Genomic DNA, 25,380 nt, shown 5'->3' on the forward strand with positions numbered 1-25,380 from the left:
TGTCAACGCAACCCTCGAAAGCTCGACCTTGTCTGCATTCAGAAGCGGCTGAAACTAATCAGCACTTACACAACCGTGAAGGCTGAGGACATATTTAGTTTCTTATTCTACATAAGTGACCCCTATTTTGACCTCATCAACACATCTATCTAAACATTAAGAGGGGCATTTCATTGAAAGGATCTGTGTCAATCTAACGTGCACTGAATACTCGTCTTAAACCACATCATCTCATATCGCTGGCTCATCCTCTGCAATTATGGGAAGGATCAGGGAACTAATTATCCATGAAAAGCAACAAGCTCACATTCTTATGCAGACATGCATGGAAACGACCCACGGGAAACAGGCCATAAACAAACGCACACTGATGCAAAGTTACACAGAAATCAACAAAAGCTTTCTGAAGTTTTTTTTTTTTTTTAAATTGGCTACAAAAATGGGGACAATTATATTGTTTTGGATAAGACAACCAAGGTTTCCTGCCAAGAGATGGCTTAGGCCTCAGAACGCTGACAGTAATTATGCAAAGTGTTTTTGTGCTCGGATTACAAGAAATCCTCCAACTGTTAACAGGTCCGCCACCAACTAGGTTGTGATGAAAAAAAAACAACTCACTTTTACAGGAAAATCAATCTAAGCGAACAGCTCACATATTAGCCACTTAATCTCTGTGCAACTGTTACAAAAATGAAAGAAAATGTAGACACAAGAAGCAATTATGGGGTCGCAGCATTAAAACGCCAAACAGAAGTCATACGAACTTTGGTGAATTTAGCTTGCTTTTGGATTTCAAATGTTTTTTCCATCAACGTCTTGAGACAATTTACCAGAACATTTATAAAATGTGAATATGTTGTACTTACCTGGGTTTCCTAATTAAACAATACTCTTTCTTAGATTTTGTAAAGACTAAAACCAAACCTTGTTACCTTTCAATAGCTTTTTGGCATGCTGTGTTTAAGAAACATCTTGTTGCATTGAAAAAGATTCATAAGATGATTTTAACAATGCCTCAATGTCCTTTAAAAACAATGGGTAACTTATACACCATCACAAACAGCGCTCCACGCTATCTCCTGTCTGCGTGGGTGATCTCGGCATGGCTTGCCTGGAACTTCACAGTGTGATCATCGAAACGCCACAGGACAATACACTCATTCAAACAAGCACTCAACAGATCCACAGTGTGAGATATAAGGTTAGGGAACACAGTGAAGACGAACCACACGAATGATGCACTGAACACTGGGATCTCTCAGAGCAACTGAGCAGGTATGGGAGGAAAATATGAAAGCTAATGCGCTGACGGGTAAAGCAGACAGCCATAGGCATCTACAAAAGGCTAGAGGGGAGGGGCTTAATCAGGATTGCAAGCTAGCTTACATTTATTTGATTGTTTAAGCATTTTGGATTTCAGATGCTGCTACATATTAATAGCACATTTTAGTTTGCAAAGTAAGATCAAAATTGAAAGCAAATATAATGCCAGGGCCATTTGCAAGCAGGCAAAAACTGTTACGAAATAATATATTGTTGCTTTGATTCTAATAATTGTCACTTAAAAATAAACTAAAATACATTAAATTGTTGTATAATTTATATAATCGTTTATTAGAAATAATAATATAGCCTATAAAAATAATACAATCATTAAAAGTGAAAAACGTGTATGAAAAAATATAAATAATAACTAATAATAATTAGTTCTTGAAATATAAATATACAATAAATCAGAAATAAAATCTAAAATATTATTTAAAATACAACATTTCGTAAAATTGACAGTGAATTAACATTAAGCAGGATAAAATGAGAGTATTTAGGCAGAGGGAAGTCTCAGTAAGTACAGGGGGAAAAGAGAGGGCGTCAGATGTTAGTCCATTTCAAGCAACAGATTTGAAATACATACCGCCCAGATGCAAATCCAGGATCTCACTGTAATTAGACTCTCCCCAATAGTCTATAATAAGGATATATTAGAAACATGTTACTGCACACACAGGCACAGCCAGTAGCTTCACGTCATGCATATGTTGCACACAACACACACGCTCACACAGTAAGGTATGCCGAATACACTCATCATACTTGTTATTTGGCATGTAAACACAGAGTTAATTGCATTTATATTGCATGTCCTGTAATGGTAGATGAGCGCATAGATTTGTTGCACTGCTGTGTTCTGCCACAAGGGACACAACAGACTCTGGAGTGTGAGTATGTTTGTAAATCTAAAACCCTTGTTTTTAACACCTATCTAGAACTCTTTTTATTTTAGCATTTTAACCCTAAATACTACAAATAATCTGTACGGCCTGTGTACATGTGTTATGCTATGAAACAAAACATGAAAATAGCATTTAGAATATGACTTGGGATGCTTTAGGATTCAAATCCAAATAAACAGCCAATAATACTGTAAAATTTATAGTGGCTCACATCCAGTGAGGCAGCATACAAATCTATGTTTGGCGTGATCGGATTGACGGGGCATGCAGTTGAGACACACGTGAGGAGAGACCAGGAGAGACGATGTTGGCATGAGAATGGCACGATACGCTGAGACGACTACAACAACTACTAGAGTTATCACCATGGATACCTGAGCGCCTCTTACGCTGTTTTGGACTAACATTAGAACCTTTATACAACCCTTAGAGAGAGTAAAGGATAAAAAAGAGATTAAGAAACACTAGATATAAAAGATGGGATAGAGGGGAGAGAGGAGGCAATAATTCAGAATTTTTCTTCTACTGCCTATAATTACCCTACTGTCTGGAAATCACAAATCAACTTCAGACATTTTCATTTGTTACAGCTACAGCTGCTTGATTTTGTTAATATTACGTGTTCACATTTTGCAACAGGAAACCATTTTCTTTGAATCCAATAATGAAATAGATTCTAGTAATTCTCTCAGCTGTTACTTCAGTACCCAGGAAAATCCAAATTTTTGATAGCTTGTCATATGCAATTTAATGTAGAAAACAGAAAATGTAAGAACAGCTGTCAAAACATTAAAGTTTGCAATACCTTTATTTGATTTATTAGAAGCATTATATACTGCAATTTTTGCAATATTTTCTGCACTATTTGAAAAAAAATCTAATATGTATATATACACATTTACATTTTCAAATAAAGACTTTAAGACTTAAAAATACTCTTAAAGACTCTTCTAGTGAATAGGGATTTAAAAATTATACAGAGATTGCAGGGGCAGATCAAATTGTATGTCAGATATATATGTATGTGCAGCCCAACTGGAGAGCTCAAAAAGCAATTCTGGCATATGAATTATTAAGAGCTGCGCATAACTAAAAAAAAGGATATTCACTACCAAAATGTCTCATGACTTTTCATGACTTTCAAGGTTTTACTAATTATCACTTCCTATTCCAGGCCTGGAAATCACAATTACATTTCCAGGGAATTCTGAATGTAATTCTAATGTTATGTCAGTGTGGAACCCGACAGTGTGTTATAAATTTAGTAATGAGATAAAAGCTTCTAGCAAGATTCATGTAAAAAAAAAAGGCATACTTTACTATGAATCAGAATACTAACTAACCCAAGTTAACGAAATGGCTTTTAATCACGTGGAAAATTTTACATTTACATTTTACATCCTTTTAAGTTTGCACTGTAGTTTGAAGCTAGAATCTAGAAAAAACAGCAAGCAGCTTTGTCCTAAAGGTCAAAGTATAACTACATAGAAAAGCATGAGTTATGAAGATCTGCTTCGAGGCTTTAACCCTTCAGCAGCGCATCTGAGGAATAAAGTGAGACAGAAAGAGAGAAATACCTGCTTCCCCTCGCAATGCCTTTTCCACGGCGACACCTCGCTCCTCTAACTGCCTCTGTTTCTCTTCCACCTGCTCCAGCTGCCTCTGAATGATCTGAGGAATCAAAAAGCAGCTTCTAGTAATTTTTTTAATTTCACACTCTATTCTTCTGCACGGTGATGGCTGAAATTCAACTTTCTGACAACCTCATGCGAAAAAGCCATTAGTATGCTTTCACCTGGGCTCTGTGGAGTCTCTTGAGCTCCTCTTGCTTGGCCTGCCTCCGTGCAGCTTTCTGTACTCTTCTTGTCAACTTGGCATTGAGTTCCTCCTCTGTGTATGTTTTCTGCAATAGGAAATTAAAAATCAGATCCAGTGCTCCAGTAAGCTGTGTCCAGGTCAGTTGTAGATGAATCCTTGTCTGGCATCACATGGATGTCTACTGCAGGGGTTTGTGTAATAGAAGACTACAGCAGAGTCTAAAACAAAGCCTAAAGTCAAAGCTAGGTAACTACTACAACACACTGAAGTACTTCTGACTTACAATTCTAAACTATATGACAGTACAAGTAACGTTTTATCACAATAATGGTACTGTGTGTGTTTTTGCTGGAAATGCAACAAATAATTAAACACTTAGGTTCTTCAGTATATTAAGTACTCCATTCTCAATTAAAAATAAAGTAAAACTTTAAAAATTTACTACAACTGAAATTTGCACAAAAAGAGACTCAAAAACAGAGATAGATAGATGGATAGATAGAGTTGTCTGTGTATTTCATTGATAATACCACAATAGCACATCCAATAAATATAGAATTATAGAAGTATAGAAAAGAGTATGCAGGTAAACAGCCAGAAAGCCTTTTGAGAATGTCATGTGATACAGTTACATCCTCCAGCAGAAAGGGGGCGCTTTAGCCTTCACCATGCTGCAGAAAACGGTTAGTAATACAATAAAGCAAACATATTGGGACCAACAATAAGGGGTTAGGAGTGACGGCTTGATATGACATGCGTAAAACGGGTAGACCAATGGGAATGAATGAACACACTACCTTTGTGGCATACGATCTCTTGAACGCCAATGCATGAGGTACATAAACAGACTTAGAAAAATAAATTAAAAAAGAAAACATATATTATGCGATTAGATGGGTTAATGTACAATTAAACAAAACCACGATTCTACGGCAACACACAGACACAAGACTTAACATGTGAGGACGCTGGGATGAGTGCAAAAGTACAAATTAATTTGACCGTGTTTTTGTGCAACACATTAATAATCAGGGTCAAAAATTAACATCCGCCAACCAAAATTCTTCTCATGTGGCAACACAGACAGTACATGAAATATTCATCACCAACAAAACTAGAAAGAAAAGGTAAAAAAATAAAAAAAAACCTATGGCCAAAAATTTTCACCTACCATTTGCAAGTGTGGCAAAAAGTTAATTTTGGACCTTTTGGACTAAAGGGTTACTCTAAAAGACTTGATAGAGGGTAAGAGTACATGCTAAAACATTACTGCATCAGTGACTAAACCAAAGGCAAATTTTCATTGAAAAATCAACAACGCTAAATTAAAATAGTCTAAAAAATTATAATCTGGACAAACAGAACTCACAAAACTACCCGTCACATCCACAGCTTCATATCCACAACTATGCTAGTTATGAAAGCCAGATGAACACTGCAAATGCACACTAAAAGTGCCTACTAGAACTTTTTTTTTTTTAGTTCTATGAATTCTGGTGGACAATGATTTTTTTGTTCTACAATTTTAGCCTCTGTCTCTCTCTATTCACCTTCAAACAAACACAGCAAGGCTAAAGATACTTAAATTCTTACAGGTTATGAATGAAACAGAATGCTGTAAAATATTTTTTAATACATGTTAAAGGGATATTTCACCCAAAAATGAAAATTCTGTCATCATTTACACACCCTCAAGTAGTTCCAAACCCGTATGAATGTCTTTGTTCTGCTGAACACAAAGGAAGATATTCTGAAGAAAGTTTGTAACCAGGCTGTTTTGGGGCTCCATTGACTTCCATAGTAGGAAAAAAAAAAATACTATGGAAGTCAATGGTGCCCCAGAACTGCTCTGTTTCCCACATTCTTCAGAATATCTTCCTTTGTGTTCAGCAGAACAAAGACATTCATACAGGTTTGGAATTACGTGAGGGTGAGTAAATGACAGTATTTTCATTTTTGGGTGAAATATCCCTTTAACATGGTTTTACTGGTTTGTTGGCATAGTGTTGCATTCATGTTCAGTCTGAAACCCAGTAGCTTCTAGCTGCTGTGCAATACATCACAAATACCTCTTCCTCTTTTACTTTCTCCTGTTCCACATCCTTCATTTTCACAATCTTTTCTTTGACTCTTCTTTCATTCTCCCTCTCTTTTGACCTTTCCTTGCCCTTTTCTGTTACTTTTTTTCCTTTTTCCTTTTCTTTGGATTTCTCCTCTTTAATTGCCTCTTTTTTCAAATCTGATACCAAGTCAAACAGGTCCACATGGCGCTGAGAAGAGTAAAAGATTTCATTAAAATTTGAGACCGCAGGAAAAAAAATACATACATGTGACCATGGACCCCAAAACCAAACCATTTATACATCATCTGAAAGCTGAATAAATAAGCTTTCCATTGATGTATGGTTTATTCAGATAGGACAATATGTGGCCAAGATACAACTATTTGAAAATCTAGAAACTGCAAAAAAAAAAATCTAAATATTGAGAAAATCACCTTTAAAGTTGTCCAAATTAAGTTCTTAGCAACGCATATTACTAATCAAAAATTAAGTTTTTATATATTTACAGTAGGAAATTTACTAAATATCTTCATGGAACGTGATTTTTACTTAATGTCCTAATGATTTTTGGCATAAAAGAAAAATAAATCATTTTGACGCATGCAATGCATTTTGGGCTATTGCTACAAAATATACCCCAGCGACTTAAGACTGGTTTTGTGGTCCAGGGTCACATATTTGACTCGAATTAAAAAAAAGAAGCTATTTAAACATTATATACTTACATCACCCTTGGACTTCTGAGAGGATCTTTCCAGAACATCGTCACAGGAGAGATCAGAGTCCTCAGAAAAGCTGAGATTTCTCCTCAGACGTAAATCTACATCAGTAAATTAGAGAGAACTTCACAAATTAGAGAGAAAAAAAAAAAATCACAAGTTAAACTAAACTTATTAAAATTCAGCAAAATTTGAACATAACCCATGAGGGTCTGAAGTGAGCCATTTCACTGGTCAGTATTTTCACAGGCACGCTGTAGGCATGAAGGCTGCTCCAAAAGGTAGGCAATTTAAAGATGCCTCTTAAGATACCTTGTACTGACTAATTTCTAAAGTAGCATCACAAATATACTTTTTGTGAAAAAAGGGAAACCCAGAATGCACTGTGACAATTAAAGGAAACAAACAAATCCTAATTTTTGAATGAGGCAAGATGTTTCAAATTATTCAAATCAACACATGAAGTACTAATAATCCTAGCTTAATGTATATATTTGCACATTAAAGTATATTTTACACAGTATTTTGTGCAATGTACTTCCATGCTTATTAAAGGTTTCACAGTATTATCTCAGCAATATGCTAAGAGTAGACTCCAATGAAATCATTTGAGAGGTGAATCCAACCACGCGGAGCCTTCCAAAATGGTCACTAATGAGGTTAAATGAAGGTTATGATGTTGTCTTGAAAAGGAGCTGGCTATTTAGGATTCATACTAGAATTGGGAACAGAGCTATCATAGAAAAGGATGAATTCTGACAAAGGGGGAGCTGTTCAAATAAATTATTTTTAGCTGACCTGAGGACCTGTCCAGTGGTGATTCTTTCTTCTTCCCCGAGTCTGCAGTTGTAGAGCTTGAAGGTGTGCTTGGGCATGACTTGTCGTCTTTCTTCTTTTTGTCCTTTTTGTAGCCAGAGAACACCGCCTTCCACAGGGACTTGTGTTTGGGTGGAGTCTCTTCTGTGCCAGAGAGCCTTTCATTTTTGGCTTTCTTTTCTTTTTTGTTCTTACGTGGAGAAAACAGTGAGCTGCGCTTCTTGCTTTTGCCCCCCGTTGAGCTTTCTGACGATGTGACAGAACTGTCCAAGTTCTTACTGGTCGGTGTGGTGGAGACACGGTCATGTAGTGTGTCTGTCTGCTTTTTGGACTCCAAAGCCTTCACTGCAGAGTCCTTGAGTGTGTTTGACTGCTTTGTGTTTTTCCCTGTTGTCTCAGGAACATTCCAGGCTACTTTTGCCACAGCACCCTTGGCAGCATCTGATTCTTTCATCTTATTAAGCTGCTTGGCCATGGCGTCCTTCAGAGCTTGGCTCTTCACAGACTTTTCCCGTGCCCGCATTCGCTCTTCTGCGATCTCCTTGGCTTCGGGAGAAAAATGTTGGGCACCCTTTGCTGTCCGGGAAACTCCACCAGGTATGTTGGGCTTGCCATTTTCCATTGCCAGGGCCAAGTGCAAAGGCGGTTTCTCCCGGTTGACCTTGCTGGTCGGCGGGGTGTAAAATATTTCCAGACCACTTGTGTCCGGAGTGCGGTCATCGTACGTGTCTTCAACGTCGTCAGCAAATGGTATCTCATCTACACACTCCACAAAAGACTTTCTCACTTCTTCACGCCGTGGTTTATTTGGTTCCTTTACCCTCATAACAACAGGTGGGTTCGTTCTAGGGTCTGGAACTGGAGCCGTAACTGGTTTTGGTTGAGGACTAACTGGAGTCTTAGGTTTAGGGGGTGTAGTCTCAGGTTTAGGTTCCTCTGTGGCTTCAAGGAGGTTGTCCCAGGACACCTGAGGCCTTTTGCTTTGGACCGAAGCTGGCTCCTCATTAGGTGGAGGTGGTGGGGGACTGGAAGGAGGGGTTAGCATGGTCGAATCAGAGTTGTTGTAGCTGTCACTAGTTGCTGTCTGACTGGTAGTCACGCTTCCATTAAGACCCAACCCTGAACTGCTGCTCAAGTCTTTCTTCTCAGAAGCATTACTCTTAGGTTCCACCGGAGATATAACCTGACCCTCCAAGGTAATGTTAATCCTGCGTATGATAGAACGGCCTGTGAAAGTGGGCTTCTGCTCGTCAGAAAAGTCCTCTGGGGTGTAAGACTTTAGAGATGATGATTCAGGTGTTGGAGTTTTCACAATGCTCTTCTCCACTGTCGTTCTGCTTCGATCCAGTGGAGTGAGTCCTAAACTCTTTCTGATCTCTGCGCTCTTCAACCAGAACTCCTCAATGAGGTCCGTTTTCTTGACGGGGGTTTCCTCAGGCACCAAATCTTTCAAGGGTTCATTGGTTCTCTTCTCAGAAGCAGGTTTAGCCAAAGGAGTGGAAGTGACTGCTGGGACTGGTTGAGTCCTGACAGGGGAGCTTGTGGAGAGGGGTGAGGGTGGCTCGTGGCAGGGTTGTGATTGGGTACATATTGGAGATAAAGGATTACCTGTTGGTGAGCAGGCACAAGGCTCGGGCTGGACAGGAGATTTGGGAGTTGCTGTCTCTGGTTGTGGAACAGGTTGGGAACAGATGGGTGATAGCGCAACAATCTGAGCAACAGGTGATTGGGGACTTTTAGCATCAGGGGAAACGTTTGGTTTGACATTATCCGGTAGATAGGGCTCAGGGAAAAAATGTGCACCAGGAGATTTAACTAGAACTACAGGAGAAACTTCTTTCACCTGTACAAAGAGAAAACGAATGGTAGAATTTTATAGTATGCAGAGGCTTTTGTCATATTAAATACCAAGCAAAAAAGTAAGGTCTAAGACATTTTGATCCCACAACCCCGTATTACCTCTTCAATGGGTAAAGCAGGTTTTTGGATTTGAGACAGCACAACATCCACAATCAATTCCCTTGGATTTGCAGATGTTTTCTCTGCAAGGAAAAATTAAATTGGCTCAAATATTGATGGACATCGAAAATCCCCTTGTGTTGAGATTTTAATCAAAGCCTGCATAATTATGAAGCAAGACATTGATGTAATGTGTTCAGAGACACAAGTTATGCAAGTGCATGAACATTTGCAATCATCAGTCTCAAACAGAAATGGAAAAGGCATGAATTTATATGATTATGATTAGGTTATGATTACCAGTGTTAGAAACATGTCCCTGGCTCTCTGCTTTGCCATTATCCACTGGAAGCGTCAAAACGTCATCTATGCAATGTGAACGAGCTTCAGCCTCTGCATCTGAGGGAATGTCCTCTGTGACATTAAACAAATTAAAACAGTGTGAAAGCCTGTTTAAAATACATGGAAATACATCTTTTAAAAGCAACCATTTTGCCTGTATTAATTTCTGTAGACAATGTATTATTAAAAAAAGCACCAGTCTGTGTCAACCCTATTTAGCCTTTTTAAGTAATTTAAAAATAACTGCAAAAATGGAAAGCTTTTTGTAAACATAATCCTTTTAAGGAGAACTGAAAGTAACTAACTTCCATAAAACCCATTTATCTAATATTTGTCAGTAGGGGATGATCTTTAAATGTCAAGTCTGTTAACCTAATTTTATTTAGGAAAGTAATTCAATTCTAGAAGTTAACTACATAACAAATGGACTTGACAAACCTTGATCCATTTCAGTGCCCGGCTCAAAATCAGGACTGCTTGCTTCTGCTTCTGGGTCATCATCCTCGTCACAGGGCTCTGGGTCACAGGAGAAGAAAAATAAGCTGAATATGTTGGGCTAAAGTCTAAAAGAAAAGGTAAAAACTGTACTCATGACTATTAGAAGACCTTCCATGTGCAGAAGGTGTTAGCAACAAAAAAAATCAAAATAATGAATAATGTGAGCAAAAAAAAAAAAAAAAAAGATCAAGCACAGATGTATTAATCATGTAGCTAATAAATGATGGTCTTGAGGGAACATTAAAGTAAACATACAATGAGTGCACATGACAAAATGTAGAAATAAACAAATTGTATTAGTAGTTAAACACATGCAAGTATCCATTTTCATACAGGTCAAATGGATTGGGCTCAAAATCAGCAGTTGTTGAGAAGGAGTGAGTAAAGATTTGTGAATGAAATGCATTGACACCAAACTGAACATTACAAACATAAATAAAGAGGGAGATTAAGCTGAGACACCCCCTTCCACACACCACCACTTTTTTACATTCATTAATGTTATTATTCAGAAAGAAAGTTCTGAACTTCAGCAGAGATTTTTTGCAAGCTTCAGAATCGTATGCACCCATTTTCAGTCAATTTCCTTCTTGCACATCTGTGACATGCTCAAGGCTGTTGTATTCAAAGGTGCTTTGCGTGTCCGCTCTCTGAACCACAAAAATACTTAGAAATGCTATTAGTTCTTTTTAGGTTTGACCTATCTGTGGCCTTGCACTGTACAGATGAAGTGCCTTGCAATTATGTCACAACAAGCGCTTTGTATCCTCCAAAGATGCACCACATGCATCCTGGGACAATAAACTTGTGTTTGTGACTTGATTTAACATTCTGTACTCAGGTTTTATTTTTAAGTACATTTTATAATTAGTATTAATTTTAGAAGAACATGTCAAATGCATGCATTAGTCAGTATGTTTATCTATCACACCAAACAGCGTCTCGCCACTCCAACATGCAGTAGTGTCAACTTGTGTTTGCATGTTACGTTTTAACATGCAATCAATGTTCAACAATGATTGCAGTGGTGTTAAGTGTTCAATAGTATTGCCATGCACTGATGTGTGTATGTATTAGCACTAATATAAGTTGCCGGACTTGTTTTTCTTCTCTACCTCCAGACATCGAGTCCAACCAGGCTCTGACAGCCTCATGACGCATGGATTTGTGGGAGGGGGCTACAATTAAACCATTGGAAAATGAGAATGGGAACAGGTACATGAAATGCACAGACACAACAAAACATAAAAACACATACATTCATAAATAAATCAAAGAAATTAACAGAAAAAGAGGCATATACTTAGTTAGCAATGCCTCAATATCCACAATGTTGATAAAGTGAGATATAAGGGCACACAAAATATAGGAGAACACATATCTCAACCCGTAAAAGGTCAACATAATGTCACAGCAATGACAAATTTGTGATATATAAAAAGTATTAAAGCAAGATAAAAGATTGTAGAAAGTACAATAAGCAAGCTAAATGCTATTATCGATGAACCCAGAGAAAGTTCACATTGAAAAGCGATCACACATGCAACTCAGACACACAACAATCTCCTTTACACCTGGCAACATTCATCTCTCGAGTGATCCACAAAAATTCAGATTAACTCATTAATTTAGTCTTTTTAAATATTAACTTTAAGTAAGTGCTACAGCAGATGATGGCAAAGGCAATCTAAATGTAAAAACAGAGGGAAGGCATGCATATTAAACATACAATATCAACAAACTTGAAAAACATTTTACTCCTGAAATCCAATTACACAGAAAAACATGAGATTCATGTTAACACCAATTAGGGCTGGGCGGTATATTGAGTTTGTACAATATATCGATATATTTTTATAAGCGATACAGAGTATATAGAGTTTGATACGAGCGCATCAGAAACAATATCTAGGGAGGACATCGATTGAACTGCTGCGGAGAAAGTGCATAATACAATTTGTTCTAAACATGTGACAAGCTTTAAATGAAGACTTGTAAAAAACTCGTAAGATATAGTAGCCTATAGTTTCAGTTTAAAGCGGCTCGCGCTCGCCCCGTCAGATTCTCTGACAGAAAGGCTGCGTGTGCCGCTGACAGAGATGCTACTCGCGCTGTTTAAATGTGACATGTGTAAAATTTTAAACCTACAAGTGTATGTGTATGATAGCACTAACTGTAAAGTGTAATGGGGTAATCAAAATAGCCTTTTTACTCGATTAGTCTGATTTTTTATTAATTAAATTTTTACTTCAGTAAATTTAACTTCTGCTTTAAAAGGATTATTTTTGTTTTTAGATTGCATTGTTACATTGTTAGAATGTAATGTGATTTTAACCCTTTTTTGCACATAATGTATGCCTACATGGTTACATTCACTTTATTTGTTTAATCCAAATGCAAAATACCGAGATATATACCGTATACCGCAAATCAGCCAAAAAATACTGAGATATGGATTTTTGCTCATATCGCCAAGCCCTAACACGAGGTGTAAACTGCACCATCTACTACCCCCCCAAAAGCCACAGGGCCCAGGTATGACTCCTCCACATGGGGTTACCTGTGGAGGAGGTGGGCTGTGTGTTGTTCAGCGAGGGCTGAGAGCCTAAGGGTGACATCAAGTGGCCCTCAACCAGCCCCTCAGCTTGTTTGGATGTCCAGTGGTTGTCCATCTGGATGTCTAGTGGGTCTACTGGATGTATGACTTGCTGGATTAGCAGGTTCCTAGCTGCATGGTGGCATTATGGGTATCCATTAAGGCGACACGATCATTTTGTAGGATTAATTGGTGAGTCCATTAGAACGCCAGGAACAGAAAATCCAATTTGTTTGAAAAGTAAAAAGGTCCAGGTCACAAAAAAGTCCCCACGGGCAGCAAAGTGAGCAGAGAGTGACATTCAGCAGCCATAAACAGTCAGACAGACAGATTGAAGAAGACAAAAAGAAAGGAGAACATTATGGTTTAGAATAGACTGTAAAGTGGCAAGTTAGTAAATACGAAAAGTAGCATGCATTAGAAAAGGCTCCTTCATAAAATGACAGAAATTTTTAAAAAGCAACAATCAACTCTGCAGGTGCTTGCACACTTGAGGTTTTGGTGCGAACCGGAGTATACTTGACATCACTGTTCAGTTCATTTAGCTGGCGTGAAACCGCAAACTGTGTCCAAGTCAGTTTAAAACTGTAGTCTGGGTTATGGTTCATGTATGGATCACAATCAGGCCGAATTAGTGAACAATTTGATCCTTAAAGTAGGCCTATAATGCATTTATCATACCATCTCGTTGCAGAAACGTCATACATTTGCAGCAGACGCTGAAGCTGTTTTCTGTGTGTTAAATGAGTTTACCCAAAAATGAAAATTCTGTCATCATTTACTCACCCTCATGCCATTCCACACCTGTATGACTTGTATGGCTTTATACCATGAAACATAAAAGAAAAATTAGAAACGTCTGTTTTTTCCATATAACGCAAGTCCATGGTAACCAAAATTTTTTTTTTACTAAAATATCTTTATGCTCCACAGAAGTCAGCCATACACATTTTTGGGTGAACTATAATAAAATAAAGAAGCTTCTCTTCCTGTTACTCAGATACAGTGATAAACCGATACCGCTAGTATTAACAGTGGTACTCGTGTTAATGACATAAGCTCAGTTTCAGACCAAACACTCAAAGCAAGTGTGAAAACACCCTTAAAAAAAAAAAAAAAAAAACATTCAAAACACCACGGTGGTGTGAATGCACGCCATTTCAACCCCAAACAACATTACAGAAACAAGACAGCAATTAATAATTATTTTAATGGTAAAAGCTTCACAGCCTTATTAAATTAAAACACATAAAACACATCTAGAGCTAATTAAAAAAAAGATGAAAGCAGGAAAAACACAGGCAAATTGTGTTAGCTCAGTAATTCTTCAGTTATTGATGAAGTTATGAGGTATCGGCGTGTGCTAAAGCCAAACGCATCCACAGGCATCACTACCTTTAAATATACCCGTATCCTCTTCATTTGCGAGATTCTCCAACCAAAGACCTGACTGAAGCTCCCTTTCCCAGGGGAAATACTCTCCCGCTGTCATCCCATACAATTACCCCAGCACACGCACATCCACAGACACACAGTGATGGAAAAGACGGAGCAGAGGATCAAGAGACAAGTGACAGGAAAAAGATGGGGAAAAAATAATATTGTCACAGAACAGGATGATACACGGAACAAGGAACCTCCAATAACATTCAGAGGACTGAGGACTTCAGCAGTATCAGCTACAGAACTTGGTATTGATTTGGGTGATTTATTTATTTTGTTAAAGCAATGAACTGACAAAATATGGCAAATCTTTGGAATGATGTAATATGACAGTATAATACAAGTACTATATTTTGTTGTCTAAAAAATGTTATACCATGGCATTGTACAGTCTTTGATTCTGATTGGTTGACAGATGCTGCATAATTCAATAATTTCAATAATTCAAATTTGCTCACCAATTTTTCCTATTTGTTAGATTTCAACATGTAAAATAGTTTGACTAATTAAAAAGTTTGCGTCAAAGAAAGTTATAAAAGTTATTTTTATAACGGAGAAATACAAGAGAGAGCTGGAAAAGGAAAACTAGTTAATTTGCCAGAGATGCCACAAACATCTGAAAATGCAGAAGGTTGAAAAGGCTAGTAACAGTGGCACATTAGTATAAACAAGTTTAGAATCGCTGAATGATTCAGCGTCTCACTGATGAGATATATCAGTGCACAAAAAAATTATATATCATGGGCTGAAGCTCTGGGGTTAGAGCAATCTCTTGGGAAATCTTTTGTCTTACATTTTTCATCAGAAAGAGTCATACTCAAAGAGAAAATGTAATTTCAGAAGTTCTCTGTGAATATGAGACAGCAGACAACCCTGGTGAACATATAATATCTAATCAGGGGAGCTAGACGCCACATACATAAAGATGATACGAAGTGGACAGAGGAAATGAGACTTTGCAGAGCAAACACATTACAGTCTATTCCTTTAAAATTATCTTCTAAAAAGAATATAAGCTACTTCAAGTTTTCCTTCTAAAATCAAATGAACCACCATCAAACAGGACATTCTGTCCAGGACATCCATCTACATCCATTATTCACTGTGTAGAGACACTTTTATCACCCTCACAAGTACAATGAATCTAACCGCACTGGTGCGATGCTTACCATCACTCGATTCCTCTTCTTCCTCCTCCTCCTCGTCTTCATCTTCCTCTTCATCCTCATCCATCTCTCCATCTCCCTCGTGAAGGCCATCATCGTCTTCTGCTGCTCCAGGGTCGCTTCCTCCCTTTAGTTTAGCGTGGAGCTCCACCGCCTCTTTCCAGGGAACCCCACCCAGATCAGACGGGCCGGCCGCTTCCGGTTCTTCATCCTCTTCCTCCATATCAGACTCTGAGCTGCTGTAGGGATGGATAAGTGTGTAAAAATCACCAAATGTTTCAACTCCTAGTTGCTCATTTTACTCACAAAATAACAAGGCACTTAGATTGGTAAGATTTTTAAATGTTTTTGAAAGAAGTCTTTTAACTAACCAAACCATTTGATTAGAAATACAGTAGAAATTGTATATTGTGAAACACTACTAACATTTAAAATAACACTTTTCTATTTTAATAGAAAGCTGAATTTTCAGCACCATTACTCCAGTTTCAGTGTGTCACACGTTCCTTCAGAAATCATTCTAATGTTGATTTGAACAGTTGTGCTGCTTAAAGCAATTTTTCACAGGTTCTGTAATGAATAGAAAGCTAGATAGACGAAAAAGATAATTGGTCACATTTGATCAATTTAATGCATCCTTGCTATATAAAATGATTTTTAAAAAAAACTTATTAAAAGTTTGAAATAACAGGATTAGTGAAGATAGTTACGAAATTGGAATGGCTGAATTTCTCTCAATAAGAAATTATTTTGATTTCATGTTCACTTGCCTGCATATTTAAAAGATTCCAAGCGAGAACATTTGGAATTCAAAACAGGTAAAAACAATAATAATAATAATAATAATAAATAATGGCAACACTGTGTCCTCAAATTATGAACACTAAAGTAGTTTAGAAAGCCCGTCCTTGTTACTCCAAGTCACTTTTCTTGAACAAATTAACATATGCCAAATTTGAATAAACTTTAATTTTAGCTTCTGCATTAAAAATAATTTCCAACTTATTTCTATCATGTGAAACAGGAACCAAAGAGCATGGAAAATTTTAATTAAAAACTGCAAACACTGTTGTCACACATTTTAATTACTGCAGGATTATATTATTAAAGTACTAAGGAATACTAATGAACAAGCACCGTTTTCATTATATTATATTACATAAAATTACTGATAATTAGTGGTGTTTACATGATAGAAACACGCTAGAACAACGCAACATGATCTAAAGATGAGAGGATACCTGGATCCCTCCTCAATGTCGGTGGCTTTGTCCAGCACACTGCTGAGGTTGTGCTCGGCCAGCGTCTCCTCGGGCACCTCCTGCAGCTCCTCCTCTCTCATCATAGATAGACGGTAGTTCTCCAGCTCGATTCTTTCTGGAGTCCCTTTAAGACGTTTGGCCACGCTGGGCTCCGTAACCCCGTTCACCTCTGTCACTGTGACGGACAGAAAAGAGGAGAAGAGAGAAAATGTCATTAATGTAAATAGTTAATATGTAACAAATAGAGAGTGGCTCTGGGCCGGTATGTAGAGGTGTCATGGTAGTAATTAGCATAATATTTGCATAACTAATGATTTAGTTCAAGCTAAAAGCATTAGGCATCAATGCAGAGATGTATAAAGATTTTAAGTTTATTATTTCATATAATTCATATCTACTGTCCACCCACCCTACCTTCTTTTAAGGTTGTTTTACTGCACAAGGATTCATTTCCACTCGGACAAATAAGACAAACACAGTCAAAGTGATAACTCTTTAACTTTATTTACACAAGCAATATTTGGCCTTCAGGATTCCACATATATTCTAGATTTAAATTGATTTAAATATGTTGTCAGTAAAAATACTTAAAATATGTCCTTAATAAATACAAGTTATGATTACCTTGCCTTCTTCCCTTCCTATTAAAGCATCTCATATAAATGGAGTAAATTGCGTTTTAATATTAATGAACTTTTTTAACATTAATGAATAGGTGGACATGTGTATGACTAATATTCAGTGAAGCAAATCCCAAAACAAACCAGTGAGAACATTTTATGCATGTAATTAAACATAAAAACATGACTGTGAGGGTGGAAGTGGTTAGAGGAATGAAGTATGCGATGCATATAAAAAGAATCAATTGAAAAAAACTCATCTCCCGTAACTGAATTATGACCGATGTATTCAGAACTCACTGTCGCGTATAGTGATTATATAGTGACAGACCCCATGAATAAAATAGTGTGTCGTGTTCACTTGATGCATATCTATGATTCCAGACAAATCTGATCTTATCACCCAAATGCTAGAGGAATACTAAAAACAATAAAGGAAATAAATAATATAATATTCTTATTCTGACACATTCTACTTTCATATTTTTCATTTTTCAGCCATATTTACCCCAAAATCTAAAAGTATAAAATAAATTGTATATTATCTACTGTAGTGTACTGTAAACCATAAATACTATATTGAGTACTGCAATGAAAAACATAAATAAACAGGTTTGATATATTAATGCAATTTTCTCATTTTCGTAGGCATAACAGTAACAAATTATTTTTTTTGCATTAAATGAAAACTAAGAAAATAATGTCAAAATGCAAAACATCTTAACAGTTTTAAGCTTTATTTTCTTTATGCAAAACATAATTTCTATTTTCTTGCTATTTTAGGTGAAATATAACTGAAAAATTATTTACGAGATTCAAACATCTAAAATTCCGATGAATAATATAATAATGCTGCCAATACCTATCATTAAAACCACTATAACCCTTTACACTTTATATATCTCATCCTAAGTAGCACAAACTCACCGGACGTTTTGTATTGTAAATCATTCTCAGTGATACACACATGACAGATGCCACAAGCAGTGGTGTTAGTACTAAGCAGAGGAGAATTAACAGGTGAACAAACACTGGGACAGAGATGCAAGGGCTAATGGGAGTGTAGACCAATCACAGGCACAGATGCAGGCACTAGCTCAGCAACAAGCTGCTCTGATAGGAGAGGGGAAAGGTAAAGCTTACAGAGTCCACCAATCACAAGCACTGATACGAGCATTATGTTACAAAAGGCGCACAGGTCAGAAATTACAAATCACAAACGTAAAGGCACTAAATCACAGATCTATACAGTGGAAGGACAGAAAGGAGAGCAACAAAAACAGACATTAAATAAAGAATATTTACAACACATGCAGGCAAAAAAGGTTCATTATTATTACGCTTAATATGCTATATGATGAATATAACTAAGTCACTTCACACATTTTAAAAACTCTAAATTATGCATTTCATTAATTAACAGTAGTTAACGCACTTAATTGATATGTTTTTTTGCCCGGATGGTTTACTCAATCAAAAGAGGAGATTTAATTAGGCTGCAGCACTAGGAATATTATACATATTATATACAGCCAAGCAGTTTACAATGAGTTAATCATTTGTGACATCTACAGGGATACATAAAACAAGCACAATATGACTCGAAATCACAGCACGTGTGGGCAGGAAGTGCCCCGATTAGCTCAAAGGCTGGAAGGGGGTCATGCTAGAGAATATTGAGCAGGATGTTGAGAGTAAAGCAGGAGAGCAGATAAACGCAGTAGGCGAGAAGGAAAGGAGAATCTAAGGAATTGTGCGCCACCTGGTGGCGGGTCCAAGACATCGCTTGTCGCAACGAACGCAGGGTGCCCCCTACTCCTCGAGAGAGACACAGGACGGGGCCTAAAGAGCAAAGGCGGGTACCTGAGGGCTGGCGTTCCACAGGGGCCTGAGAAGTTATGGCTTGGCCTGGGGCATCCACTGTGTTGGGGGTTACCGCCAACACCTGGGGCTCCTATGACCACAACGAAAAAAAAACATTTGAATATATTTGCTTTTTTTTTTTGTTATTTCATCATAAAAAAAAATTCTAATAGAATGTACAGTGTCAGAAAAACAACTCTCTGATAAAAACAGATTTTTCCCCAAACACCGAGACTAAAGAAGACAGTACCTTGGGGTTTGCGGGAGCAGCAGCAGCAGGCGCAGGCCGTTTTCTCTGTGCCAGACCAGAAAGTCGGTAGCAGTAGTGTGGTTTACAGTAAAACTTCCCTACAAGAGCGAATACACACACAAATGTACTTCATTTGCATCTGTTTCAGGACATAAATTGGAGAAAATGTCAAATGAGGTTATTTATCAAATGTGGCTGATTTCCGCCTAACGTGCATATCTGTAACTACGCCATGTGGGAGTATACAAAATGGCTCATAGCTAATAAAGAATCGTTGATGTAGAGAAGCGGTCCCTCTGTCTCAAACAACAATATCCCTCTGTGTTGGTCACAAAGCACATCTCGTGACAGCAAACTATGAGCAAGCAGGAAATTAAAGAAACTGCATACTTTAATCAAAACAGCTTTATAGAGCATTCAGATTAAGAAATGGAATGTAGGATAAAATGATGGTAACTTCTAAGTAGCTACAGTATGAATAACATGATCAGGAGGGATTTTTCATTCTGCTTGGATTTCATACCGTCCTCAACATCGAAGGCGTAGGAGGACAGCCGGAGGGTGGTGCCGCAGTAGTCGCACTTGAAGCAGCTTCGATGGAAAAACTTTCCCTCTGCGCTGAGACGCTCCATCACATAGACGCGCTTCCGACAGAAGAAACACACATCGCTGCCTCCAATATTCTGAGGGAACTCCTTCCGCAAGGAACCCTGCAGAGAGAAAGACATGGAAGAGAGACATGCTAGGTCAGGTCTTTTTAAGTGAGAGCAAGGAGTGACCTAAGCGCTTAGAAATCTGCCAAGAGAGACAGCATGCCCCAAATTTATTTAAGATCTTTTGTGCTTCAAAGAACTGAAGATCCAACTCGTGTAAAGTTTGGTGCATGATAGTCAATAGTTTGCAAAGACACTAAAATAAAACTAATCAAAAATCTGTGTAAATCAACACAACTGGATGTTCTGATTTCCCAATACTGACACAACATCCTTTAAAATAAAATATAAAAATTTAATTCTATAAATCTTGTAAATTTAGAAATGATAAAAACGAAAGATTTCAAAAATATTTTATAAATTACATTTTTTTTTGGAAATAATAAAAAATACTATACTATAGTAATTTACAGACAAGAGAAAGTGGCTCTGTGGCTCAGCATCAATACAGTCTTTACAGATGAGTCTAACGTCATTTTTCTTTGAAACAAAAACTGTTGCAGTATAAGTGGTACATGGATTTAATGCTGAAACGGAACAATTTTTTAGCCTTATATTGAATCTCATAGGTGTTTTTTCCTGTCTGGTTGTTGTTGCTGCAGTATCTTGATCCAGTTAGCAGTGCACTGAATCATGGTTACGCTGTGCATTGTGATCAGAGAGTTGGTGCTTCTCAGTACTTCAAGTTCAAGCCATATACTGAAGCAAAAATGAACTATGCAGTCTCATTAGTGTGCGCCAATACTACAACACCCATAATTCTTACCAAATCCCTTTTCTCAAGCAAGGGCCTGGGGTTGTCCTTAGCCTGAAGCTGATTGGTTATTTGCTCAGCCAGTGAGCTCACACCCCCTGTGTACATCTTTACATAGCACTACAGGGGGTGAACAGAACAAAAAGGTTTTTAAAAGATGCTGTAGCAATTTTCAAGACTATTAAAAATAAAAGTTCAATTCAGATGTTCTTGCATGGTTATTTGTGTAGATGACAGAAGGCACAAGGTGTAATTCAGCTCACAGCAATTCAAAGTGCTAAAACAGAATAAGGCAGTAAGTTGTGAGAAACGGGTAACAAGGAAAACTGTTAATTGAAATAAAACGTTCAACATAAAATTACACTGTTAAACATACTTGAAGATGCAAACTCCTAAAATACTCTTCCTTGACTTTAACAATCATGCTTGAAGCATGTTAAATTCAAATTCAATGTTGTATGAACATGCAGATCAGTTTCCAAAAATAGCTTTCATGCAGCTCATGAATATAGGTCACATCCAGCTTACAGCAGTGTTAAGGTATTTGTCAACATACAGTACTTGTCCATTTTTGTTGTATTTCAACATTCTCAGCTTCACACACTGATATATACACACATGTGAAGACTGGAGAGAGACACCTCAGACATATACAGAATGGCAGCTGTCCTCCATTAACAGCGCGCGTTTGAAAGTGTTACAGAAACACATCCATGCACACACACACGACTCCAGAACACAGCAGTCATTAGATGCATCATTGCTACCTGCCGGAAAGAGCTGGGAGAGTGCAGAGGGCTAACAGAGCTCACATCACGCGCTCTGTACCACTGCTCTGTGAAGAAGTGTGACGCCTTTTTCTTAGACTTTGAAAGAGTTAGAGAGACATAGAGAGAGATGAGGGATGTAAAGGCAAGATGATGGGAACAGCAGGTAGGTAGGCAGAAAGAAAACAAGAAATTGACAGCCTTAAAAGGAATACTGACAGCACCCGAAAATAATATCATAATAGTATTTACAATAGAAGTCTATGGGGCAAGTGTACAATTTATAGTACACACTTCAACATTGATTATAAAAACGTTTCTTGAGCACTAAATCAGCATATTGGAATGACTTCTAAAGGATCATGTAACACTAAAGACTAGAGTAATGATGCTGAAAATGCAGCTTTTTACCACACTTAAGGAGTGTGATCACATTTTGGAAACAATGATCAATTGCTAAACTATTTGCACTCCATTTTTGCTAAATCTGTGTTGTGATAAGGCCAAAAGACTGTTAAAATGCATCAACAGTTTAAGGCTGTGTATGGAGAAAAAAAAAGTGTTTAAGGACACCCGGTGCTGAGAGTTCACCTTCGGCTTTGCTGGTTTGTCTTTAAACTGAGAGGCTAACCTCTCGGCTCTCTCCTGAATGCTGGGGATGTGTAAAGGCACGTGATCATCAGAAAGCAAAATCTCCCTCTGCTATGAGAGAGATGCAGTCTTAAGTCATGACATTAGGACCTAAATTTCCTAAAATCTATTAGGAAAGACCTTTGTAGTTGAGTAGAGTAACGTATAAAGCATTCACACCATCATAGGTTAGAGGAACTGTGTTTAAGGTACAGACGAGACAACCATGCATATCTCTCCATGCTCAGGCAGGGCTACCTGATGCTGGGGGTCAGAAGGGTTGAAGGGTTGCTCTGGACTGAGACTGTGGGTCAAAAGCCACCGCTCAATAAAGAACCGTGATGGCTTTTTCATAACCTTCACAAAGGAAGATGTGAGGGGGAAAAATAGAACTATTAAATTCGATATGTTTGAAAAAAAATGAAGAGTGCAAATGTTTAATTTGTGAATTTAAGGTCACAACTCAAGACATGGTGTTATTATTGCCTTTAAAGGGGTCATATGATGCGATTTCAAGTTTTCCTTTCGCAACTTGTGTGCAAACACATATGAGCTTCATTACTGTGTCTGTCATGTGATTCTGTTCCCCTCTCGGGCTGATCTGATGGTAAAACTAAGGATATTATTTACTGTCTTTCTTTACTATAATTTTGAAAGCTGAAGCTCGGGATTATGGAAAGGGGCGTTACATTTCCGACGCGGCTTGCGGTGTTCAGCCAATCACAATGCACTGTCAGTTGGCCAATCAGAGCAGACTGCACTTGTCGGAAGAAGGGACTTTGTAGAAAACTAAGCATTTGAGAGAGTCAGGGCATAGATGACCTACAATAATGTACAGTATTTGAAAAAGAATGTGTTTTGAACAATAAAACAAGTCAACATATTCTGTTACACCAAATAATGATCTTTAAAAAAAAGCATCATATGACCCCTTTAACCTAGTTATTTGATATTGTCCATCATCTATTAGTTAGAGAAAATTCTGTAATTTACTCCACCAGCAACTGTTTGCTTAGAAAAATATCTTTGAAGTAAACTCAAACAGGTTTGGATCAACTTGAGGGTGAGTAAATGACAATTTTTTAGGTGTTCTATCCCTTTAAGAGCATGCTTTTTTTCTGCTGTACCTGTGGCTTGTCCTTCCTGTCAGACTTGCCTTTAAACCTAGCGACTAGAGTGTCCGTTCGCTCTTGAATGCTAGGGATATGTATGGGCTTTGGCTTGTCCACATTAGGCAGGTTATTTTCCTGTAAACGGAAAGGCTGATGAAACACTTTTTTGGGTTTGAAATCTTATCTGGATATCGTATTGGATATCGACTTCAAAGCCCAGATGACTAATACTTCATGGGTTCCCTTGAGATTTTCCTATGGGTTTTTATAACGGAGTTTTTCAATTCATGAGTGAAATATAGTCTGTCTGTGGTAAACGTAACTTATACTTGTACATTTTGTTGTACAATGTAAACTGTACACAGTTCTTATGTAGTTACTTGTTACAAACAAACAGTTGTTTATTTTTTAACATTACAGTTAGATTTTCAGAACGTGTAATTTATGTTGTATAGCAAAACGTCCAAGAATCATCAATTTATATTTACCACAGACCTTGTTTTACTCATAAATTGAAAAACTCAGTTATAAAAACCTATAAAATCTCAAGGGGACCCATGGTGAATTATTTTTCTTGGTTTTGATGTCACATCTGTGGCACTCATTTGTGCTGCAAGTTTTTGTAGTTTTAATTCTAAAAATTAATAAATATACAAAAATTACACATTGTTATAAATATAACATGTTTAAACAAATTTAGTAAAGTTAACTGTAGTTCTCCAAACACACATGCATGCATGTTCACGAAGATGTAATGGAAGTTACAAATCTTCAAGAAATTTTTTTTTTTGAAGTTTTGAGAAAAGCCCCATGCAGATGTCATGGTTACCCTGTAATAGATTGAAGGGTCCTGGATCTCATTCTCTTCATCACCACCACCATTACACTTGTTTATCTCTGACTGGTTAACATTATGCTGCAGAGAACAGACATAAATCAGTTCCACCCTATCATTAGCTAGGAGATCTCAGACTAAACGAACAATCAAAACTAGAAGGGTAACAGCCCCATATTTCTGAAACAAAAATGCAACAAAAGCATGGTGGTCCATTCCAGTATTTTCATTAAAATGATGCTAACCAAAACGCAATTTCAACTATCAAACTCCATAAAAACAATGACAATTTTTGTGTTTCCAGAACTGCATGAAATATTCCATTTTAGGTACAGATAAACTGGTCATGTGTAAGGATGTGCAACGTCATACTTCCAAACCTGATAAACCTGACTGAATGATAAATGTTTTATGACAAATAAGTTATAAATATAATATTTAACCACAGCTAAAAATATTAAAACAAGGAAAAAATGTCTGAAAACATCTAGATAAACTGGTTTTAGTAAATAAACTAAATTTAATAACGCATTAAATTGATAAAAAAAACAACTACAAATTACACTTTATAATGCCGTAAAGATTTCTATTAAAAATAAATGCTGTTGAACTTGCTTTTGAACTTTTCATCTAAAGATTCTGAAAAAAAAGTATAATTTTTTCCACAAATTGATGAATCGGCACCAAATCAGCATATTTGATTGATTTTATTTTAGAGACTGATGTGAGCCAGAATCAAGCCTGGAGCATGAAGTTATATATATAAAAAAAAGGATGAATATATGAAGTTATAATAATAATAATAATAATAATAATAATAATAATAATAATAATAATAATAATAATAGTGTCAAAATAGTCTTTAATTCTTTTCCTTACATGTACTTGAAGTCTACCAATATTTAACAATACATTTGCGACCC

The 25,380-nt window shown here is 37.1% G+C and overlaps 1 protein-coding gene across 2 annotated transcripts in view; it reads right to left on the bottom strand.

Annotated features, from left to right (window-relative positions):
• The window catches only part of LOC306842526 (protein-methionine sulfoxide oxidase mical3a-like), a 66,280-nt gene that overhangs the window by 8,339 nt on the left and 32,561 nt on the right, over positions 1 to 25,380 (bottom strand). Inside the window, exons 21-44 of one of the 2 annotated variants that reach the window (XM_079373454.1) lie at positions 24,452 to 24,538; positions 23,638 to 23,757; positions 22,769 to 22,867; positions 22,472 to 22,582; positions 21,881 to 21,979; positions 21,126 to 21,233; positions 20,170 to 20,356; positions 19,647 to 19,744; positions 19,397 to 19,487; positions 16,893 to 17,088; positions 15,655 to 15,890; positions 14,438 to 14,527; positions 13,007 to 13,174; positions 11,562 to 11,624; positions 10,387 to 10,464; positions 9,907 to 10,020; positions 9,607 to 9,689; positions 7,630 to 9,490; positions 6,838 to 6,932; positions 6,119 to 6,319; positions 4,847 to 4,897; positions 4,027 to 4,134; positions 3,809 to 3,902; positions 1,913 to 1,963 (exon numbers count right to left, since the gene is read on the bottom strand). In XM_079373454.1, the coding sequence (XP_079229580.1) occupies positions 1,913 to 1,963; positions 3,809 to 3,902; positions 4,027 to 4,134; positions 4,847 to 4,897; positions 6,119 to 6,319; positions 6,838 to 6,932; positions 7,630 to 9,490; positions 9,607 to 9,689; positions 9,907 to 10,020; positions 10,387 to 10,464; positions 11,562 to 11,624; positions 13,007 to 13,174; positions 14,438 to 14,527; positions 15,655 to 15,890; positions 16,893 to 17,088; positions 19,397 to 19,487; positions 19,647 to 19,744; positions 20,170 to 20,356; positions 21,126 to 21,233; positions 21,881 to 21,979; positions 22,472 to 22,582; positions 22,769 to 22,867; positions 23,638 to 23,757; positions 24,452 to 24,538 (4,489 nt within the window). The remainder of the gene's footprint in view (positions 1 to 1,912; positions 1,964 to 3,808; positions 3,903 to 4,026; positions 4,135 to 4,846; positions 4,898 to 6,118; positions 6,320 to 6,837; positions 6,933 to 7,629; positions 9,491 to 9,606; positions 9,690 to 9,906; positions 10,021 to 10,386; positions 10,465 to 11,561; positions 11,625 to 13,006; positions 13,175 to 14,437; positions 14,528 to 15,654; positions 15,891 to 16,892; positions 17,089 to 19,396; positions 19,488 to 19,646; positions 19,745 to 20,169; positions 20,357 to 21,125; positions 21,234 to 21,880; positions 21,980 to 22,471; positions 22,583 to 22,768; positions 22,868 to 23,637; positions 23,758 to 24,451; positions 24,539 to 25,380) is intronic. The other variant, XM_079373453.1, reaches the window with a different exon arrangement.

Source organism: Barbus barbus (genome assembly GCF_936440315.1).
Source record: "Barbus barbus genome assembly, chromosome: 23".
In the NCBI taxonomy this organism is placed as follows: Eukaryota; Metazoa; Chordata; class Actinopteri; order Cypriniformes; family Cyprinidae; genus Barbus; species Barbus barbus.